Source organism: Glandiceps talaboti, chromosome 10, assembly GCF_964340395.1.
Source record: "Glandiceps talaboti chromosome 10, keGlaTala1.1, whole genome shotgun sequence".
In the NCBI taxonomy this organism is placed as follows: Eukaryota; Metazoa; Hemichordata; class Enteropneusta; family Spengelidae; genus Glandiceps; species Glandiceps talaboti.
In genome coordinates, this window is record NC_135558.1 from 18,715,371 (window position 1) to 18,739,319 (window position 23,949).

The 23,949-nt window shown below is 35.0% G+C and overlaps 2 protein-coding genes across 8 annotated transcripts in view; one reads left to right on the top strand and one right to left on the bottom strand.

Moving 5' to 3' along the window:
• Window positions 1-1,157: 1,157 nt before the first annotated feature.
• LOC144441482 (uncharacterized) lies at window positions 1,158-3,407 on the bottom strand. The gene is made up of 3 exons (XM_078131065.1): window positions 3,097-3,407; window positions 2,450-2,551; window positions 1,158-1,819 (listed from the first exon to the last, which is right to left on the bottom strand). Exons 1-3 carry the CDS (start codon window positions 3,325-3,327, stop codon window positions 1,772-1,774), a joined length of 381 nt encoding a protein of 126 aa, XP_077987191.1. The 5' UTR covers window positions 3,328-3,407; the 3' UTR covers window positions 1,158-1,771.
• Window positions 3,408-3,722: 315 nt separating this feature from the next.
• Window positions 3,723-23,949, top strand: part of LOC144440974 (DENN domain-containing protein 1B-like) — a 56,264-nt gene continuing 36,037 nt past the window's right edge. For 6 of the 7 annotated variants that reach the window (XM_078130461.1, XM_078130467.1, XM_078130465.1 and 3 more), the window contains exons 1-4: window positions 3,723-3,834; window positions 7,853-7,917; window positions 22,476-22,569; window positions 23,250-23,366. In XM_078130461.1, the coding sequence (XP_077986587.1) occupies window positions 3,818-3,834; window positions 7,853-7,917; window positions 22,476-22,569; window positions 23,250-23,366 (293 nt within the window). In that variant the 5' untranslated portion in view covers window positions 3,723-3,817. The remainder of the gene's footprint in view (window positions 3,835-7,852; window positions 7,918-22,475; window positions 22,570-23,249; window positions 23,367-23,949) is intronic. The other variant, XM_078130462.1, reaches the window with a different exon arrangement.

Here is a 23,949-nt window from a genome sequence, read left to right on the forward strand (position 1 = left end):
TTTTGTACTATATTCATACTTGTGTGTGTGTGTGTGTATGTATGTATGTATGTATGTATGTATGTATGTATGTATGTATGTATGTATGTATGTATGTATGTATGTATGTAATATGTATGTATGTATGTATGTATGTATGTATGTATGTATGTATGTATGTATGTACGTACGTACGTACGTACGTGACGGTGTGTGTATGTGTGTGTGTGTGTGTGTGTTTGTGTGTATGAATACACATGCTCTATGTTAAAATACGATTAGAATATTTCAGTGTTTTGCCCATGACTTTGAACTCCGTCTCACACATGCCCACTCATCCTACATACTGTGAAGGAATCCTTTTTTTGTGCACATACAATACTATATAATTTTCACATTGTCAAATAAAAGAACCAGAAATTATGTCTTGGAATCGATACAATCCACAATTTAATTCAAATCAATCATAAATACCCATCGATAACATTTCAGTCGTTTGGCCCGGCTGACGCCTAATTTCAGAAGGGCGCCACCACAGGTAAGTTTACAATTAAATGAAACTGCGATGGTGACGTGATATGCATTTTTGTAAATTATAGGACCTGGTATAACCTGTCTCGGTGTTCTACAGTTCTGAATGGTTTCTACATACAACTAATTTCAACCCAATTTTTTATTTCAATACAGTCTTATATTCTGTTGTTACAGCTGAAGAGACTTTTTAAAAATCAATTTGTCTTCAAAAATTAACTTGATAATAAAATTACAAATGCGCTCACACACACACACACCAAACCAATTAATACACACATGTCAGACTTAGTAATAAATACTAAGGCTGTTGACAATCAATCAATATATATATATATATATATATATATTTACCCCTGATGAGTGAGGGATACGCACCTCACGAAACAGTTCTGTAGGGTCAATAGCATGTAATTTTGTTCATATTTTCAAAACCTGTATATATATATATATATATATATATATATATATATATATATATATATATATATATATAAAGTTTTGGTAGTACTGGAACTCTTTCTTGTAACTCGGAGTTTCACGCATAGTGCGATCATCAGACAATTCAATGAATTGTCTGATGATCGCACTATACTATAATGAATTGTCTGATGATCGCACTATGCGTGAAACTCCAAGTTACAACCAAGAAAGAGTTCAAGTACTACCAAAACTATTACGCTCTGCCACTGCGGTATAGAGCACTGTCTTAGCAGATTAATACTCACCAAGTTATATATATATATATATATAAACTTAATATCAGAAATCAGGAGATGTAAAGACAAATTCTTCCTTGCTAACTACACCAGAAAAAACCCCCCATAGATTTGTCTGAATATCTTGTTACCTAATGTTCTAGACAAAATCTAGATGAACATACAGACCTTATCAATCTGACACAGTCATCTGATGATCTCAGAAGTGAGAAACTCCGAGTTATGACTTAGGATCTCCTAATTTTTCATATTAAATACATTATGCTGTAACTGTGTTTCCATAATAGGGTTCATTACTTGGCAATAAAACATGCCTTCAGCTGCAGCAGGTACAACAACGTATTAAAACATATCACGAATATGAACAGATATGGAAAAAAAACTTCTCCAAAGAACATGAACAGATTTGTTTAACTAGATGTACATTTCTATAATGTTATATAATTTGAAATGTACATGGACAAAAACAGACATGGCAGCATCTTGAAACTAACACAAAGGTATTCCAATGCCATGGTTCTCTGTACTACATTCAGCCATCATCATGAATTTCCTGGTTGTTTTTTGACATTCACATGGTCATATGGGCACTGAAAAAAAGAACACAAATGCAAAGTTGGCAGTACATACATGATATATAAAGACAAATGTGAGAAATGGATTTGATTTAAGAGTTGCAATACTTCTCCCTGGTATAGACTTGCAGTAAGACCTTGGATCTATACTTTGCCTTTGGGGGTTGTTGAATAATGCTCACATGTAATGATTCCCCCTCAGCCCCTTTGTCTACTTTGGGTTAGCGCCCTCAGTGGCAACCTTTGCCCGCTTTTCTCTCATAGCAATTGTAAAACCAGGAAGTTTAATAGTCAACTGCTAGCTAGGGCTATTCTTAAGAAGATTAATAGCTCTAGCTAGCAGTTAGAATAACTGCCTGGTTTAACAATTGCTTTGAGAGAGTGATTGTAGAAAACTATGAAACTGGACTATATATTTCAATGTTAACACAATCTTGTTTCAGTGGGTTGTCTGAGTTGTAATGTACAGCAACTGCCCTCATCTGCTGTTAACACAACACTGCAGTCACACCCTCCCTAATAATGCTACCACCTTGCCCATTGTTCTATAATAGTTATTAATATTCAGATATATATTGTCATGCAAATTCTTAAGTGTGACTATAATTACAGGAAATATACATGTGTACATGTACATGTACTTACATGCCGACATCCACTTCCACAACAAACACCTCTTTTAAGATGTGCCTTTCTGGTGAATACTGAATATCCAGTTTCTGGATCGGTGTATGTATCTTGATTCGCCTGGTGAAGCAAAGAATTGAACCATAAAACATGGATGAAAAGAGTGTAAGAATGCCTTCAAATAACTACATCCACATAGTGTCAAAGTATTTAATCAAATTTGACATCATTACTGTTAAACGTCCACTCACTTTACCACAGCTGGTATCCAGACTTTTTAAAATGTGGATCATGGACAGGGAAATTCGCTCTTTTACAATGTGTTAGAAGACAGTATATCTGAATTCCATTTCTATTTTAATACATCTGAACGTTAATTTAAATGAACTTGAAATTGAAACTACAAAACAGCATAGAAAGAATTAAATAAATGTAAAATAGATAAATACATGCAGAAACGAATAAAACAGGAATTCTCGTGACAATATAAAGACTATCAATAAGTATGTAAATGAAAGCAAAAAGAAATTATAATGTTCTAGTCAGTCGAAAACAATTGATTGAAAATGAAATTGACCACATTTTCATTTTATAATATATAGTGATTTAAAATATTACAATGTTATATGGAATAATTTAAATAATATATATATGTAAAGTTTCACCTGGCAGGCTCGTTCGTGTCGACTGTCGATTTCATCTTCAATAGAAGGTCGTTCTTTCAAACTTGAACTTGAACTCAATGAGCACCCTTCTTCGTTTCCGCAGTCACAAAACAACCTTCCTTCCGCCATTCTGAGAGTGAGATGGCCGTGGCTCATGCTCAGTGGATATTTCCTTCGTAAAAAGTGTGATACCACACTGATGGGTTTACAGATTTGAGCAGTTCTAAGCATTAGTTCATACTGAGTGATCACACAGTCGCGTGGTCAATGCCAAGTGCAGGTAACGAGAGGACACCGGCGATTTGATATTCGATCAGCTGTGACCTTCAAAGTTTAAAGGTCACTGAATGGGTTGGAATATTTCATTTTGAGTGAGGAGGGCCAATTACTGCTGCAAGCTTCACTACGCATGAGTTCTGTGAATGGAAATAACCCTAAACGATATTGTCTTAGGGAATTCTTTCATGTATGTAACGTTTATATTACTTTCCATTGACAGTTTAAAGTTTTGGCAAAACTTTATAAGTGATCATCAATGAAATGAAGCAATGAAGCAATCAGTTCGACCGCCCTCTTTCAGAACGAATGGTTTTTCATACCCATAAGTCATTGCGCCGTTGTCTGATATACACCTACAAAATGGCAGCTCTCGATAGGTCATGTATTCGGTAAACTCACAGTCTGTGATAATTCATACTCAAAAACCGGAAAACCGCCAACAATGGGTTCTCGAGTGAGGTAAGGATGTATCATATATTAGAAGTAAACAATACATTACATATACAAGTGTAAGTTGACTTTTGAAGTTAATCCAGCCGCCCCTTTTTGGCCACGGAACATTGTTGTTGCTGTCAGTATCACCAGAAATTATCGTAGGACCCAGGTTTACATGTCGTGGAGGTTTTTATGTGTGCTGTTTCTTGTATCTCCTTGAATTTGCCAGTTTCCCAGTGATTCAAATCAGAAGCGGTTTCGCGGCAAAAATAAAAATGATTGGACAGTTCGTTGAGAGGTGGAAGAGATTTTGAATCAATTGAGGTGAAATTTGATGTACATCCGTAGGAAGTAGGAACACAAATCCTCGGGATCTTGTATATAGGAAGTAGTAAAAAAGAGGGTTACTCAGATTTCTCTGGTGAACTGTTATTGATTGATTGAAGGTCCACATCGATATATTTGCTAAGACTGTAAATCACTGCCGGATACTATATTAAATTCTTCTTAATTTGATTATAACAGGTGTACACTTCCGCATGGGGGGGGGGGGGGGTATACTGAACACAAATTCACGAAGCCCAACAAACCACGAAACTGAACGGGTAATATTATATGACAGGTCGAAAACATGTGATGTTTCGATGTCTCTTTGTATGAAACAATAAACAAGGAAACAGTTCAAGTCGTATAATTAATAGTTATGTGGAGACCTTCACACAGGTGTTTGAGTAGACAATGAATTGATATTATAGAGTGGATGAATAGATATGCCAGACGTAATGATTAATGGGGTGCCCTGCAGTAAACCACAGGTGAAAACAAAGACATTATTATTGTTAATGTGGAAATAACACACATACATAGGTCTTTTGTCTTGCCTTGTTATCATTACCTTCACATTTGAAAGTTTATTACTCTCAATTCTGTTCCACAATTATCACTTTGTTACACATAACTGTTAAAATCAACAACATTATACAGATCTTAGAGATAATGTAATCAGAAGAATCATAAGTGGGTTGGTAATAACATTCTACAGTTCGTTGGAAGGGGGGTTTCTGTATTACAATACAGTGAGTCATAATTGTATCTCAGCTATTATAATATGTACACAATTTCTTGTGTTCATCCTGTGTTGGAGGTAGTATATATTGTACGATTGGAGTGGTGGGGACCGAAACCATACTCAAATATATTTAATTGACTCATTACTAGCCAGACAGTTTCTGATTTGTATTGACTTTTTATGCTAACATGACTATTTATATTATATGTGTAACTTCCAAAACGAATTGGGCCAACAGTACATCTACAGTAATTCAATATGTTAGTAAGACATGTAGAACGGACCAGTGCTGCTGATGCATATTTTTGAATATCAACCAAGTTGTTGTATTTGTAATGATCTTGGAGTAAATATGTGGAGCTATTTAAGAGCATTAAGTTTTAGCAAATCTTAAACATGTTCTATCCAATGTCAAAATACACATGGAGAGTGTTCACAGCAAAACACATTGCTATGTTCATGCTAGACTCTCTCACAGTCCTCGAAGCATCGCATTGCTAAAAGGGTTGTTTTGTATGTACCGATATCTACTGCATAATTGTACTCGAATATCCTTGTAGTGTGGGCCCTCATCGACTACATAGGGCCAGTCACCTGTTGACGTGTTATTGTGATGCCCCGAGGAACATCACAATAACACAGAGCATTGAAGTACATGTAACACATCAACAAATGATTAGCACTGACTACATGATGTATGTAGTCAATGAGGGCCCATAGTACAAGGATATTCTAGTATAATTATGACATAGATATTGGTACATACAAAATAGTTAATAATGATACTCCTGAGGACTGGTGAGAGAGTCAAGGTTCAAACTTCAAGATTATTTCTAAGAATAATGAAATGTGAAACTCATTTAGTCCTGTATGGGATGTTGAGTAGTACACTGAAGATGAATGAAGGATTACATGTACATTTCAATACTCATTCTTTTGTTCATAACCACCAACGTTTTTCGTATGTAAGCTCTGCCCCACAACTGTTCCTCACCCATAGTACAATCCTAATCTGATATAGGCTTTTAACATCATTCATTCTGTGCATTGTATGGGGAGTCTAGTGTTTTGATAGAGTGATACCAAACATGGCAGATTGAGATATAAAATGTTATGTCTGTGAGGTACAATGTAGAGTCAAATGAAGCGATAAAAAAACAGACTCGTGACTGCAGTGGACGATACTTCATCCATGTACCTGACATACTTCCCTACAAGTGAACCATATACATGTAACATGCAAATGCTAAATCCTAAAATAGCATTTTAAGGAAGTTAATGAAAAGAATCTCGGCACACTAGTAGCACTAAGTGTTTTGTTAATGGTCTGAATTCTTGCAACAAAGAGTGAAATCTAGTAAATCTGTGCAGATTTACATGTATATACACGTACCATAACCTTGTATTAATATCATTTTTTTGTTGTATGGAACCCTTGTTCCCTTCAGAGAACTTGGGTAGACTGTATTCTGATTATCTAACAATAACACTGGTTGGGTGCACACTTACAATGACAATGTACTCAGGTACATTTTCCAGCTTCCCACCTTTCACAAAAACACTTTCATGTATATTGCTACATGTAACTGTTGGAGTGGTGGTACACGTAGACTAAATGCTGAATATTGTGTGAATTTTCCTTCTATAAATGTTTGTTCATGTAGCCTGGGACCATGGAAAGACACTTTAGCTTTTTATGTAGCTTAGGTCTTAGCCTGGGTATGTCATAGGATTTAGATTATACTGTATTGTTTCCCTTTAAATAAGGACAATGGAAAATGAGGTGGTGGTTGTGTACATTGCATTTTGTTCCAAAAATCTAGGAGAGGTGAAGAGCTTGTGCTCAGAAATTAAAATTCGGCTTGTTGCTCTGTCTGGAAGGTGAACACTGGCAGTGTTTTTGCTAAGGTTGGGGAACCTCGGTAGCAGAAAGGGAGAAAGGGGTAAAAATGGCAGCATTTCCCCATAGAGTCTATGGTAATTTTGTTTGGGAACCCAGTTAGGAAAAATGACATGGGAACTCTGGTAGATTTTACCTACATGTACATTGTAGTATTTGTACTTACTGCCCTTAGCAAAAACACTGACTGGGATTGTGTTCAACTACGTACAATTCCAAAACAGATTTGTTGGAACTGGTGTAAACATACACATGAATCATTACAAACACACATTTTTCAACCTTTATACTGAAGTAAGATCAAGTGAACAGCTACATATATTCATTCCCTGTAACACAATATATAGTATCATCATGTAGGTAGAAATATTACAAGGCCAGATCTTATTTCTTGAACTATTCCAACCTTGTGTTTGCCAAATATTTATATATGCCTGGACATCTTCAGGGTCAAGTGAACCTTGAAGTGGCCATATGGGTGAGGATTAGGTGATTTTTTAATTTATGAAGCAATTTTATGATGGCTTTCTACTGAAAAATCAATGTGAAACAACATTGACAAAGTATGTGTTTGTAACACAATACACTGTGAAGAGCTAAAAAATGTGTTTAAAAAGTTTGTTAGCACAATAACAAACAATTTACACAGTTATTAAGCTTTCTGTATTGAGTAACAAATAAGGACTTGGCAGACGTTGTTTCACATTAATTTTCCAAGTAGGAAGCCATGATAAAATTGTTTTATAAATTAAAAAATCCAAAATAAATACCCCAATCCTCATCCATATGGCTGACTTAAATCTGAGACACAAAGTGTTAAAGGCATATGTTGGACTAAGTTTAACATTTGGGTATCAGGTTTGAAAACAGACCTATTAAAAAAAAATTGTGTGGTTCTGATTATGCTCAGTTTTAGAATAGGTGGGGTAGGTAGATTTAAAAAAAAAAATGTTTGGCCTAGTTTGTAATTTGTACCGGTTTGTTATACTACACGTAGATAAATTGTAAAATGATGGCGACTGACAATTTTCTACTGTAACAGTAATTATTTTTCATGTTCTGCTATTTTTCAGAGAGAACCCAGATCGTATATTAGAATGTCTTGTAGAAGTCAGTGCACCCAAAGACAGGACGTCAGGTTAGTAGAATGTTGTCCTTATGCAATGATTTATTATATTTACATTCCATATACTTCAAGTGATTTATTTGTTAATTAAGTAACATTAACATTTCTGTTGTTATACTGATTTACACTGTCAAGTGTTGGATTAAGTGGACTGTAATGGTGTGTATTGTTTGATTAACTGGAATATAGTGGTTGCCAGTATTTTTAAAAGTATAACAGATTCGGTGAACAAATTGTTTATTGTATGAAGGTTTGCAAGTATTTCTTACAATGTGGTGACTAACAAGAAATCCCAGTTTTCTCATTTTGACTCACACACAACAAAATTTGGCTATCATTATTAGAGGGCACTGCTGGTATGCACATGTAAATGTACTTGTATTTCTGTTACGTGATTTGCTGCAGTTGTGTGACTGTGCTTGATATGAGCAACTCGACTCTATTCACCACAGCCATGCAAAATCTCAGTGATGATGTTGAGGTCAAAAAACTATGAACTGATAGGGTTATCCCTTCAAACTGATACCATCTGCTGACCTAATGCAGAATATTACAAAAATGTTGAATGTTTCAGGTATAGTTTTGTACTAGAGAATACATGTATAGACATGGATTACCCCATTTTCAGTTTTTCTTTGAAATGTCAGACATGCAGATTTTGTAGAGTTTTTGTGTGATCTTTACATTATTTACAAATTGGGAATCCTTCTTTTAACACTTGATAACAGATGTTTTGCATGGCTCAAGTGAAGAGACAGTGGTGAGAATTGAGTCACAGAAGTGTAGCCACACAAGTAGAATTAACCTGTCATTTTACTCAGGTTCCCCCAAATATAAATTTTAGCTTACCTTGAACTTCAGATGTGGTTAACAAAGAGTGAGTGAGTGAATGAATGAATGGATGAATGAATGAATGAATGAACGAATGAACGAACAAATGAATGATTAAATGAATGAATGAATTAATGGATGAATGAATGAAATTTATTTCACCAGATAACAAAAATAAGCTACACTTTCAGAGAACATACATGTACATATGATACAAATATACAAAATGAATACAAAAGAAATACACAATTGTTATCTGATGTGGACCATGGAAATAGTTCAGAGGAACTTAGTCTTGTCAATGGTTCATACATTTTCATGATAATGGGAGGCAACAATCATACAGGAAAATGGTATTGAAAAACAAAATTACAATGGTATAACATGTATGATGATGTACAATGGAACCCTATAAGTAAGGTGTACTGGTAATAGATTTTTTGCACGCTCTGTAAGATTTGCCAACATAAACAAAAAACATGGTCTGTAAGAGATGCTGTGCCGTATAATCCTCTCTCTGTCAACTCACACAAAGAGAAGATGGATTTGGTTTGAATTGTATGACATATCTTACAATGTAAATTCTAGCAAAAACAAAGATAATGCTAAATGCAATATAGGAAATGAAATTATGATCAAATTAAGTGAAAGAGGAACAACTTACATGCTATTCCAACTAAAACCAAATTATGTAGTACAAATGTAAGTGTCACCAACTGCATTATAAATAGTGTAATGTTAGTTTCAAGTCCGGTTTGAAATTAGCAGTAGTACAGGACACATATACACTACTGGTACCTAACATCATATCTAGAGTACTAGAGGTATAAGGTGGTAGACTGTTTAGACCACTGGAAATCAATAGAAAACTGTAGCTAAAATAAAAATCATGTAGCTATAGCAGTAGTTCAGGACACAAAGACTACCGCAGGGCTCAAAATTAACGGTAGTCATGTGTTCACCATAATTTGCCGCCAGTAGCCCACCCAGGCTACCATTGATTATGTGATGATTTAAAGAATGGAAGATTTATTGTCATGAAAATATTTTAATAACACACATATTTCCATTAGAGGAACTCTGTTTTCAGTTCAGGAATATTGGACTATTGGTCACCATCCTTGGACTACCACTCTCTGAAGTCACTAGTCCAGGACACATACATGTAGACTACCCAACGTTATATCTAATCTATAGACTAACAAAGTTATAGAGTACATGTAGTTTGTTAGACAATGGATATCAATGTAGAAAACTGTAGCAGAAACAATTCATTTGGCTATATCTGACTACCAAGGGTAAAGGTATATGTAACTTTGAGGCCGAGTTTCAAGGCTGCCAATATTAATTTTGCTGTCAATGTTTGTCATATTTGTGAGAGATGAGAGTTTCACCTGGCAACTACTGATAACAGTGATGTCATATTAGGAACTAGGAATGTGGGGTAGGAATAAAAAGGTAAACATAGACATGTACAACAATGCATATAAATTCCTGAGTTAATTTAAATATCAGAGAAAAACAGGAAAATGTATCATGAAAACATGTCAAAAGTGACAATTTGTGAAAACGTGATAAAAAATATACTTCTTTAAAATGTAACAACAGATTTGAAAATTTGAATTTGGAAAATTGAGAATGAGATAAAAAATATTTATTCATTTCTTTATGTACATGTATGTATATTTATTTATTTATTTAGGGTCACAGACTAGGCTACATTGTGTAGTTCACACCCAACTATTTCTGTGGCCCTGACCAGATCTATGATTCTGATCATTATAATTTCATTCTTTGATGTATACACTTTTGACTCGATGTATCTGGTGATATACATGTAATCAGTTAAAAAATTATGAAATTCAAATTCATTTCAAAATGGAAACAAAAGTAGAAAATAAACAAGTGACTTTTTGGTGTCAAGCTGTGTGTCACTAACTGATACCATCAACTCAGAGAATTGACAGTATTTCTGTGTCAGGCATTATTGGGTATATACAATGTAATGCTTTCAGAAAAAAAGAATATAGTAATTGACGGTGGGGTTCTCATGTAGGACAATATCCCCTTCATGATCCAAAGCCTTGAACACACATGTATGTGATTTTGTTGTTGATCACCTACATGTACATGTAGATATGGGGAAAACAGATGTCTGAATAAATAGAGCAAGTGTTGTTTGAAAACAGTTCATGATACCATAACTTCTAGACTGTACATGTATATCATTATCAGTGGTTACTCACTCATAGATTTGGCTCATATCGACATTTGCTTTCAATACAGTAGTTACAGACTGATGAACTGTCCCCATTACATTTGCCCTTCGTAGTACTTTGCAGCGTAAGTGTCATCTGTGTGTTCGTAAATTTCCCACGTCATGTACATTTGTATTGTAGGCAGACTTCAGACTGGTTTTTGCTCAGTTGCGTCACACCACTATCTATTGCCCCACTTCCGTGCAAGAATAGTGTTACTGTTATGTGTCCATTTGTCAAAAGATGTGGAGTACTATGGGTGTCTACATGTATGTATCACTTAGTGTTCTGTAGGCAATTTACAGAATGTGGCCTTGAGGAGGTTACAATGAGACAGCTTTCAATACTTAATCTGGTTTTAAATGCTACAAAGATTGACTGTTTAGTGAAATAGAATGTGCTGAACCTGCATGCAGAGTGGATGTCTACATTTTTTGTAAGGATGATTTGTATGCAAAATGTACCTCAGGCTTTTAGTTTTACTAGGGTCTCACCAAAGTCTTTGACTCTGTCTAGGATGATAAATATTACTCAATCTACGTATCAGTGTCTCCCCCCCCCCCCCCCCCCATCCAGTCTGGATGCCAACGTGGTCTCGAACAGAGGTGTAAATCGTAACAATACTGTATAGGAACTAGACTACATTTGTACACCCCCCTCCCCCACACAGCTTTATTGTTCTTCCCCTCCTTAACATATCCTAGAGTCCAGTGGTGTGGGGATTTTTTGGAAAAAGTTGAGAACCAAAAATCCCCACTTGACTAGATCATAGATTGTAGGTTATCCATAACATTGAAATGTGCATGAAACTGTTGATCTGACAAAAAGTATATCGTTGTAGCCAGGATGCAGAAATCTTAACAAATAAAACACAGGAAAGTTATTCTCAATATGTTACTAAATGTCGGCTTTTGATTTACTGATGCTCAAATTTTTAGAAATTATTTGATCATTCAATTAAATACATATTATGTTACACATAGGTTTTAGGCCAAAAGAAAGAAAAATTATTTCTGGTCAGCACACATACACGTCAGCCTTTTTTTGCATGTTTGTCCAACCCATGCAGTCTGCAGATCCATGGGGAAATAGAAAAATAACCCTCCTACTTCAGTGAAGTCATCTGCAGAACAATCATGAACTAGCAAATGACATCTGCCCCACATACACACTTGGCTCTAGTCTAAAGTACTAAATAAAAAGAACAGTAACTGCCATACATGTAGTAAATTGAGGGATAGGTTTGTTGAGAATTTTAAAAAAAAAATACGCCATTGCACAATTTTACACAAGCTGTCCCGACCAGAAACAATTCTTTGAATTTCTTTCTCCTTTTTGTTGGCAGAGTTCATTAGAGCTGTTTTGATGAATCCTGCCAAGGTTGATGAAAAATTTTCTTTCATATTTTTGTCACCTGTCATTTGTCATATCTGACAATTAAACAATGTAAAACATAGACACTCAAGTACATACGTATGAATCTCTGCATTATATTGTTGCCAGGAACTAACATCCATCATATACATGTAGGACGTTTCATTTCCTTCTCTGTTCTACACTGCAGAACAAGGCAGCAGTTGTTCCAGGCTAGCTGCTATGATCAAACCTGTCCATACTACAATTTGATTTACCTGTCCATACTTATATGGTTAATTCACATCAAAATTGATAACTGATCTGGATCTACGCCTACTCAGAGTGGTGGTTTCAATCCGGATCCAACTTAATTCAAATCAGATTGCAATCAGTTACATATAGGCACGGTACGGTCAGGCGCGTACTGGAGTGAATTAGTTTGATAATAAGTAATCTGAATCAAAGCTGGGTACATGTGTAGTCAGGTACGCTAAATGTACAAAATGTAGTTCAAATTGAATCCATCTTTCAGTTTTGTTTTTTTAGTGTAGACGGGAAGTGAATTCGATGCAGATAAAAGTGATCTGGATCTAAAGTTTAATTCAGATCAGATATGGACAGGGCTGTTTAGTATCTGATCGGTGTTAAAAGCTATTTATTTAGTAATCATATATCATGAAAATTGTGTCAAAATAATTAGTGAGTAATTAATTAACAGACACATTTTATTAGAGTTGACAAGACCACATTACATTGTACAAATGTAGATACATGTACAATGTACTAATACATGTAACTAGAGGTGAACCAGAGTCTCTACAATACAAATCATGTTTTGTCTCAGTCAACTGTGGCTCTGAAGATTTACATAATACAAGATCTTTGTACTCTAGAGGATATCTGTGGCTTTGATTACCACCCTCAGCTCTAAGATGAAGAGAGATCTTGATTTTCAAAACCACAGATGGAAGGTCTTTGGTGTTCTGCAATGGCGACAGAGAGCACGAGGGACTCTGTAGCACAGCATACAAATGTACAAGTCCAGAGCTCACAGAAGTTAACTATTGTATAAACTGTTGAATTCTACCCATTAGGCTTTACTTGAATTTCAAGTTGATTTACACACCCAGTACTGTCGGCAAGCTGTCATAAAACACACTTACATTTGACCTGTGCATTAGCTGTGACCTCAATGAAGTCTTTCACAATATCAGACAGACTCTCTTATAAACACATGCTCCAGTGCCTCTAGAGTTGCCTGCTTGATAATTTCAGACTACTTTTGAAGTTGTAGAACCATTGGGACTGGACACATACATGCATACCCTCTAGGCTCTAATGAAAGGCAAACTTTTGTGATGGGTCAAAATCATGATAAAAACTGTGTTACCACTATGTGACTATTTAAGAGATATGAGAACACCAAATTTTGATGGGTCACAAGGAATTTTTGTGCTTCCCTATAGTCTAGTTCCTATATGGTATCTTTACGTTGTACACCTCCACTCATGTGGTTTAGTTAGAGTCCACATCCAGCATCCAGACTATACTTCTACCAGCTGGCACATTGAATTGGCTAAGAGGACACTGACCAAATTGCTTATTAATAAATTTATTATACATAACAATATATTTTCTAGTAATCCACCACTGATAACCCACTTTTCAGTCTATCAGGGCCATCACAGCTGCATATTTTATCCTGTTTAATACTACAAAATTTACCAGAAAGGAAATTCAGCCAAATACAATGTACTTCAGTCAATCTTTTTTTTTTGGTAATTGGTTTGTACACTGGTTTATAATTTAGTAATTTACATGGTATAAACTTGGAAAAGTTTGTTGACCTACTTGTACATTAATTGGCGTATACATTTTGTACAGTCATGTAGATGAAGAATGTGACATTTTGTGTATGTTAGAGTGTTAGTGTTACAGGACCACTTTATTGTAGGATGTGCAGTGAAGAATAACATGATAGAGAATCAGTCTGTTTGATTTGTAAGAAGGGTTGACCTTTTGTAACAAGGCATTCAGCTGTGCATTGACAGTGATTTACTGCTTGTTCACTGCCATCACATTTCAAAACACCGACTCCTTATTTTGTACAAAGAATTTAGTTGTTCTCTTGGGATTATTGTGTATGTGTATGTGTATGTGTGTGCATGTATGTGTTTGTGTGTATGTGTGTATGTGTGTGTGCACATGCATGCACACGTTTGCATGTGTGTGTGCACGTATGTTGGTACATGTGTTTGTGTGTGTGTGTGTGTGTGTGTGTGTGGATGTGTGTGTGTACCACATATGACTTTATTACAGCTAGGACTTCGATTTGGAAGGAATATTTATCATGATTGTAATGAATTCAGTTTTTTTAAAAAGTACACAAATACATGTACATGTATGAACATATAACTTTCTAAGTTTTCCAGATTATTACATGTACATTACATTCAAACCTGTATTAAGAGTGTGAAAGGGTAATTACATGTAAATATTCAGAAATCATGACTAAACACTGCTGCATGTTCAATACATTGTATGTACAATGTCATTCTTTTGTACCAGTATACCTGTAAGAAATACCTGCATAAAGACATAGGTCACCACCTGTTGTAAACAAAGAAATTACAAAATACCATAGATGTTAATGAAATGCAATCATCCATCCTTCCCTTTGTATGCTACTGACATACATAACATATTGTATGATGCAATGACCTCTCACCCCCTCCTCACATGGCATGGGGTTCTTTTACTATTACGTTTATCTGAAACGGCAAATTTCCATAAAAAGCCTAAAAATCATACAATGCAATCATGTGTGTAACAAACTACCATGTCCTCATTTTGTGTATCATTTGCATGAAAGTATGCAGTAATGTTTTCACTGCAGTGCAAACACCACTGGTACTGTGTGTGTGCTCACTGATTAAGTAATCGCTGGCACATACATGTAATATCATGTATGTAATACAGGTACATACTACATGTACATGTACAGGAGAGCACCTAATAGGTTTAGATGACTAGCAATGAAATAATTGATGATATTGGTTTATTATAATATATATATATATATGTGTCATGTACAGTCACTGATTGGGTAACTTGAAATTAACAGTAAGTAGCCCAGGACACATAGATCGCTAAACATGGTATCTCAAATGACTTTAGACTACCAAATTTATATAAGGTGGGAATCTGTTAGATCAGTGTAAATAAATAGAAAAAAAAGTGTACTTATGTAGCTGAAATAGTTCACTTGGCCAAATATGACTACTAACCTTAGAAGTTACATGTATTTATGAGCCCTGACCTGTACACCTGAAGTGCATCATCTCATTTATACAATCATGTACATGTACTTCCTTGTTGTCTATTAATAGTGTTGAGTTCAAAGGTCAAAATAGTACATTACCCATTGTTTTGCAAAATGTAAGTACAGTAATAACTAATAGGTGTTATTATGTAAACATACACAGTCATAATGTATTTTTAATACTAATCGGTGTTATGTAAACATACACAATAGTGTTGAGCTCAACAATTAATGAACTCAACAATTAATAGTGTAAAAACTGTTGAGTTCAGAGGTCAAAACAGTACATTACCCATTGTTTTTATCAAAATGTATATAGTAATACTAACACATACCACAACATACATGTATTGTTCTGTGAAATATGGATTTTTAATGAGGTGTAATGGCAAAAAACACCAGCTGGACTGTTTTCATTTTACAATTCAGGGGATGTACATTGTACTTGTATTCATTCATGTGAACGCCTACATATTACAGTGTATATGTAGATGACACGACATGTATTGAGATTTCATATTTACGTCATATTTCATGATATTTTTTTTTAGATCTCTCATACATTTGTGGTTTATGTGTGTCACATTATATGCAGAGTACCCTCTAAGCCAATTTGACGTGAGACTGGCACACACAATTTCTAGTGACGCACCAAAATTTGATGTTCACCTATCTCTTGCTATGTGGTAACTCACAAGAAATTCCATTTTGACCCAGAACATTCAAATTTGGCTATCGTTAGAGGGCACATAGGTGAAATGTATGGTAACAAAATTATGCTGCAAGATGCTTTCCAACTAACATATGCTAGTGAGATGTTATTGCTAGCCTGTGGTCTAATGGGAATATAATTCTTGAACTGTACTGCATCATACATGTAGACAGTGGAGGGGAGATCCACTGTCTATGGTTACATGTTACATACATGTACGGTACTGCATTTCACATATCACATTTATCAACAGTCAGAACTATTAATATATTTTCTAAAAGTGAGTTCACACTCTTGGTATGAACACGGTGTCATGTATTATTCCGTGATGTATTTCTGAATTCAGCCAAGAAATACTCACGATATTAATTTATGGTCAACAACTGAGTTGTACATTTTATGTATTAAACAAAAATGATGTGAATAATCAGGAATGCTGGAGATGATTCCGAGTTGATTCGACGTCAATTTTGATATTTCTAAATAACCAACATTACTGCTAACAAACATCAAATTCTTTAAATCTGCACTGTAGCTGTATGTTGAGTATTATTTTTATGTCTGACAACCAGCGATACATGTATTGAAAATTATTAAAATACCAATTAATAGGCATGTACATGTGCATTAATGTACATGTTAACTTAATTTTAAGGGTTGATTGTATAATGTAATTAGTACACTAACAGATGGAAATCATGATCGTATATGCTCATTTTTGGCTGCAGACCAAAATATGATTTGATTGTTGCACCATATTGTGTATACATACAGCAGCACATATACATACAGTTACTCAGAGGTGATTCAATATTGTTCAGGGTGCACCATGTTATGAAAAAGTCATTATATCTACACAAAACAGTTCATAAAAGCCTGTTTCAGTTGCAGCGACATGCAGTGTAGCTGTATACATGCAGCTGTATTATCCTGCATAGCAATTAACTGCATAGGAAATCTCAAATATAGCAAAATAATTTTGCTGTTTCATCAAGGAACAAAATTACGGTTTACCAATGCTATGTTATGTTATGTTATGTTCATCAATCACCATAATGTTTCCTCTAAGAACCAAAATATATTTTCACTGCATTGGATAAGCAAACGCTTGAATAAAGCAAACACATTATAAATTACATTGATATATTCCTGCTCATTAGGTTTAAAATTGAGGTTATCTGTCAGGGATGTAGGAAAATGTGGTCCAGAACTAAAGAATGATCCTACATAATTCTTATGTTTGAGTACTTTGACTGATTAAATGTGAGAATCTTAGATTGAAACCCTGGCTTTTAAGTTAAGTGAATGAAATGTTCCCTTTCACAGTACATGTTACTACATTGTACATTGCACAGTGAAATTGAAAACCCAGTGAATGTACATGTACAATGTATATGAATACATCTTGTACAATTACAAATAGACATTATACTACATGTGTATATATACTCATTCAAATTAATGAAATTTAAACGTAGTTGGGAATTAGTAAATTTACAAATTGTCCTGGAAGATCTAATTACATGTAGTTGTATCGATTTTGATAAAAAGGAAAAGTGTATAGGAAAGTTTTGAACTGCAAAACTACAGCAACCATGATAAGTTTTATAGCCTCAAGTTATAGTAATGGAAGCCTCCAAGGATTTGTTATTATAGCCACGTCGTCGACTCTGCAGTCTAGTCTAGTCGTTCCAGTTTTTGATTTGAACCATGCGCCTACATTGTAGGTGAGACAATCACAAAGTAATGTGTTAAACACTCACTTCCTGTTTTCTAAGATTTACCATGCAGTGACCTCAGTTGACCCTGGATCAGGATGACCCTTGCTGACCTTAAATGTCTGTGACAGTGTGTTTACAGTGTGAAAGAAAGTGAACACAGTCTAGTGATTACATGTGTTGTTACCAGATGATTAACTTGTTTATTGATAGAATTAATCCTTGTTGTTTTTGTTAAAGCCACTGTTGATTAAACACATTTGTATTGGTATACTAGTATCACATGCCAGCCCTGTATTAAGATACATGTACAACTGTCCACATCAGACCATTGACGAACAGAAGCTGTTACAAACAGGGAAAGTAAATAAATGCATTGGAGTAATAACACTGGGCACTGCATGTTGGAACAGTAGAGACTTGTATTACTTACTTTCATGGTTTGACAAGAACAGTTTTATGGCCACTTTACGTAATAGTTAACATTCACAAACAAACTTCAAATTTGTTTTTTGAACATGAACGGTTGTGTAAAGAGGCCGTACAACTGTTATTATCAAGTGAGGCAATGTAATACTTGTCTCTCTATACTCGCCATGCTGTACCAAGTGTTATTAATGCAATTCATATTGTTTGCTTTCCCTGTTTGTAACAGGTTCTATTCACCAATGGTCTGATGTCTGCAGTTATAACTTAAACTTATCATTAGTAACACTGAAGAGCAAGTCATACAGTGAACCATAGCTCACTTTGTAATAATGCAAAATATGAAAGTAATATAAATAACATGAAATTTAAGTATATTTTATATGTATACAGTGTAGTCTATTAACATTCATACAGTAATTATGTACTTTCTCTTTCTTGGCCAAAAATAGATAAAAGTTACTTAATAATACTAATAATAGTCTATTTTCCGGTTCCAAGATGCATTGCGCTAGAGGAAATTGTTTATGTTGTTTATGTAGGTTTGTTTTGTCTTTATTTACCTTTGAAATAACATTTATGTGAAATGATGGAAAGACTCTTTAATTGACTTTAATTATGAGTGATTTTTATAGAACAAAGGCTAAACGCCATCAATGATAGGGAGAGATTTTACTGGTGAACTCGGGGGTATGGTCAGATGACAACCATCTCCCTGAGTAGCATGGGCAAACTCACTTGCAAGTTGCATATGCTTGGACAGAATACATTGTATGGGGAGACACATAATGCATCTTGGAACTGGCAACAGGTCTGTACATATATCCAGGTTATTAACTTTATGCATGTAATTTCAAAATTTAAAAAAAATAAAAATTTTTTTTTAGGAGAAACCACATGTAAATTTGACTAGCCTTCATGATCTGTAAATAAATGTGAAAGTTGTATGACCATAGCATTATATACATGTTGTACTGGTGCTGAAAATTTTACTTTTCAAATGCTATAAATATTTTACAACCAGCAATATTTATTAAATTGTATTTATAGTCAGATTACTCATGTCATCATGTGAGTGGAGATTAAATCAGGTCAGGATTGATAACGACTGGGTTAGTGTACATAGAGAGAACAACACTTTGTAAACTGTAAACGGGGTTTATAGAGAGATAAACCTCATGGTGTGAGTGCCAATGTGGTTTTTGTGTACTCATTTGCATACAGGTAATGTATGCATCATTTTATAATCATACTCATTTGCATACAGGAAACGTATGCATCAATTTATAATCATACACTCATTTGCATACAGGTAACAAAAGCATAAATTTAAATAACCATACTCATTTGCATACAGGTAACGTATGCATCATTTTATAATCATTCTCATTTGCATACAGGTAACGTATGCATCAATATATAATCATATACTCATTTGCATACAGGTAACGTAAGCATAAATTTAAATAATCATACTCATTTGCATAAAGGTAACGGAAGCATAAATTTAAATAATCATACTCATTTGCATACAGGTAACAAAAGCATAAATTTAAATAATCATACTCATTTGCATATAGGTAACATATGCATCATACACTCACATTTATATTATAATTAGTGGCCCAGTATATATGTATATATGTAATAAAAGAACTTAATGTGGTGCCTGTGTGATCTATCCAATTCAGGATGCAACAGCTGACAGATGTGATCCAGACAATCATTAATATCAATCTCTGTAACAGTAACAGTAACAGTCTTCTAGTTTCCAACACTGGCATATATATAGAATAGCCTGAGTCATACATACATTGTACATTCTACATGGATACATCATCATTCAATAACAACTATGATTTTGACATGATGACGTTGTATCTCATCAAAAATGAAACCTGACAAAGTTTTATGTTTACATAAGATTTTATGGTTTCTAATTAAGTTTATTTGCTGATTTATTTGGTTTTGATGGTTCAAAGTTGTTACAGTTAGTTTCTTTGAAAATTTCAATTCTTTTGATGTCATGATAAAGTTTGTCTAGTATTTTCTAGTATTTTTAGCTCCCAAAGGTGGTGAGGGCAGACTGCAAATATATAAGATTGTTTACAAGCTGGTCATAGAACCAACTACCTCAGGGGATTTACTAGCAGATGCTATGTGTATATCTGGTCATGCATGCAAATATATGATACATTCACCTGTACCTGTATACATGTACCTAGTCTGATGTAATTACCATGTGCCTACATGTACATGTATGGTATGTACCTTAATCTATGCAAGCAAGGACTGGGCAAGTACATAATATTAATGGGTCATACTATTATTGTATTGATGTAATTGTCATGTGCTTTATGCAACTTGGGGTGTGACTGCTCCCCAAGGATCAAGAAAGTATTGTGGGTAATAGCATTCATGTGGGTGTGACTGTGAGCCAGGGGTAATGTTGCAGGTATTCTGTAAGGTACACTAAAACAAAAGGAGACCACACCGCAGAAACATCATACATGTACATGTATGGTTCAACCCTCGCTAACATAGCCACCAACCTCAGGCGCAAATTCCTGCAGCTGATCGACGAATGCTTCCCGAAAAAAAATCACCAATGCCGAAAAATATGTGTCAGGAACACACTCAAACTTAGTAACTTCTGACAGGAATGAGGAAGTTCCTATTATGTATTACTAATTATAAATAGTATACCACAGAAAATAATAGCCTAGTAATTATCGCCTACATACATGAACCAAATAAAACTGCTACACTTGTCCTGTATTCACCCACCTGATGAGTGCGACCAGCTATAGTGGTCATGTGAAACAAATTTGTAGTGGAGAATCGAATGTAACAAAGTGACCAAGCCACCATTTCTTCTTTCACTTATGTATATTATAATATTATACATGTATACATGTATGACTAACACTTTGATATGGAAATTTGGAATTCATAAACTGACCTTATAAAAACTGAGCAGGTGTACATGTGATGTACAAATGCACTGTAATTCTGTATGGAAAGTGTAGTACATGTGTACATGTAGAAGTCAGAAGTGTGTTGAAACTTGAATTCGTTATCAAAACTGACTCTTTTGAGATATTCTGTTGGAGGGATTCTGCTGATTGCTGGGGCCCGGGAATCCTGATAATGGTTGGGGGTTGAGGGGGAGGGGGAACAGGATTGTCACTGGTAAAGCTGCATACATGTTCATGGAGAGTTAATATTTGAATATATACAAAGTACATGTAGTAAGGCCCATTCTTTGGTAACCATGGTAAAATACCTGGGCAACTCAGAAAGATCCTTAAGACATGATATATATACATAACTCATATTGTAGTGGTACAGGTACATGTATGTCGGTATAATGTGTGTGCAGTGAGATGGTATAATGACTGCGATGTTGCCTGTAGCTGTGTTATACTATATATACATAAAGAATGAAGAATTGCCAGTTAATTAGTTAGTTTGATCACAACATACATACATGTACATGTCCATTGTGCACAGCTCATAAACCAGAAACCTTGAGGCATTTTGATCCTGTTATCGCACAGAAGATACATGTACATTGTATAAAATGTACTTGGACTGGTTTCACAGATTACTACATGTACATCATTACATGGTGTTTACCAGAGAGGTTAGCCCCAAAGCTAGTACCAGGCAGGCCTGTGATGGTGTTTATCAGACAGGTTAGCCCCAAAGCTAGTACCAGGCAGGCCTGTGATGGTGTTTACCAGACAGGTTAGCCCCAAAGCTAGTACCAGGCAGGCCTGTGATGGTGTTTACCAAAGAGGTTAGCCCTCAAATCCTAGTGCCAGACAGGTCTGTGTTGTTGTTAAGCTAGCCCAATATTGCAATTCGTTTTAATGTTTCAACATTGCGTATTTTCTTAATTTAACCGTCACTAATTAGGGCAATTTTCCTCTAATCGCTTTCAGATCCAACTATCATCAGTATTTACCCAGAAGATTTTGGAGATGAAAGGGAATTGAAGGAAATTACTCACTTTTGTTTTCCATATGACACTTCAAGGTAAATTAATGCTACAATGTAGGGGTACCCATATGGTAGAAAGATATAGATTGAACCAGTGATTAATCTACATGAGGGAAAGATTTGCCACGTTGCCTCTGGATCGTTGACGGATACCCGCAGTTAATGCCTTCAGGAAGAACCTTAAAACATACTTGTTTGTGAAAGTTTTCAATATTTAATTGTACAGTGCCTCTAAACTTTACTTTGTTTTGGGTGCAGGCGCTCTATTAATTTTCTGATTGATTAATTGATTGATTGATTAATTGATTGATTGATTTTTAATTGATTGATTATTGATTGATTGATTGATTGATTGATTGATGCAATTGGTATGTACATTTGTAATCTTTAATCTTTATTTCTTATAAAGTGCATTGCATTAAAAATAATCACAATGTGCTGTACAACTGGCAAGAAAAACAAAACAAACGTAAAAGACAACAAAATACACAAGTCTAGTATTTGAAAAACTGTTTAAAATGTATGCTTACCATGACTTGTTATGTAAATATGCCATGCTGGGCCCTGTAATGTGAATGGAATAAATACGCCATGCTGGGCCCTGTAATGTGAATAGAATAAATATGCCATGCTGGGCCCTGTAATGTGAATGTAGTTAATGTGTCAGATTTTGTTGTCACTGAATATTTGTTTTCTGTTTTGTTTTGTCCCCTTAGCAGTTACAGCCCAGCGGGTCAATTGTTTACATTTGTATTGACAGACATTGAGAGTAGATATCGTTTTGGATTTTGCCGCCACCCTCCAGGAGCACAAACGTGTCTCTGTATTCTCAGGTAATGTACATGAACACAAGCTCTGATAGTACTTTGTAATAGTAAAGTCATCTCATTGGAATCTAGTTTTTGAAGCGACTACCGTACGTACATGTAGGTTTTGTCCTTATCACTTGGACATCATCAGCATAATGGTGTTATGCCATTTGGTCAGGTGACCTCCTAGTGGAATCACCTGACTATTGTGTAAATAGGTGGGAGATGGTATCCACAGTCATGGTTGGGGGACAGATGGTGTTCTCTAATTTCATTATTAAGATTCACATGTTTTCCTAGGTCAGTACTTGTGGAATTCAGAGTCAAGTATCAATTTCTATTCTATAACTCTGATGAGATATATGGAGGTAAACTTGGTTTCTATGGCAACAGCCATCTATTTACTAACGTAGTATAGTGACATCATCATGTCTACCTGTGGACACACTCTGGCAACCTGCATCCGAGGTTTATCAATATTCATTTAATATGTATTTTAACACCTTATTACCTTGGATTATCCTGACTGGAGACATTCACTTCCATCTGAAGTATTTGCGCACCAACATATAGTTAAAAGAGCCAAACTACTGCCATAAACTAATCA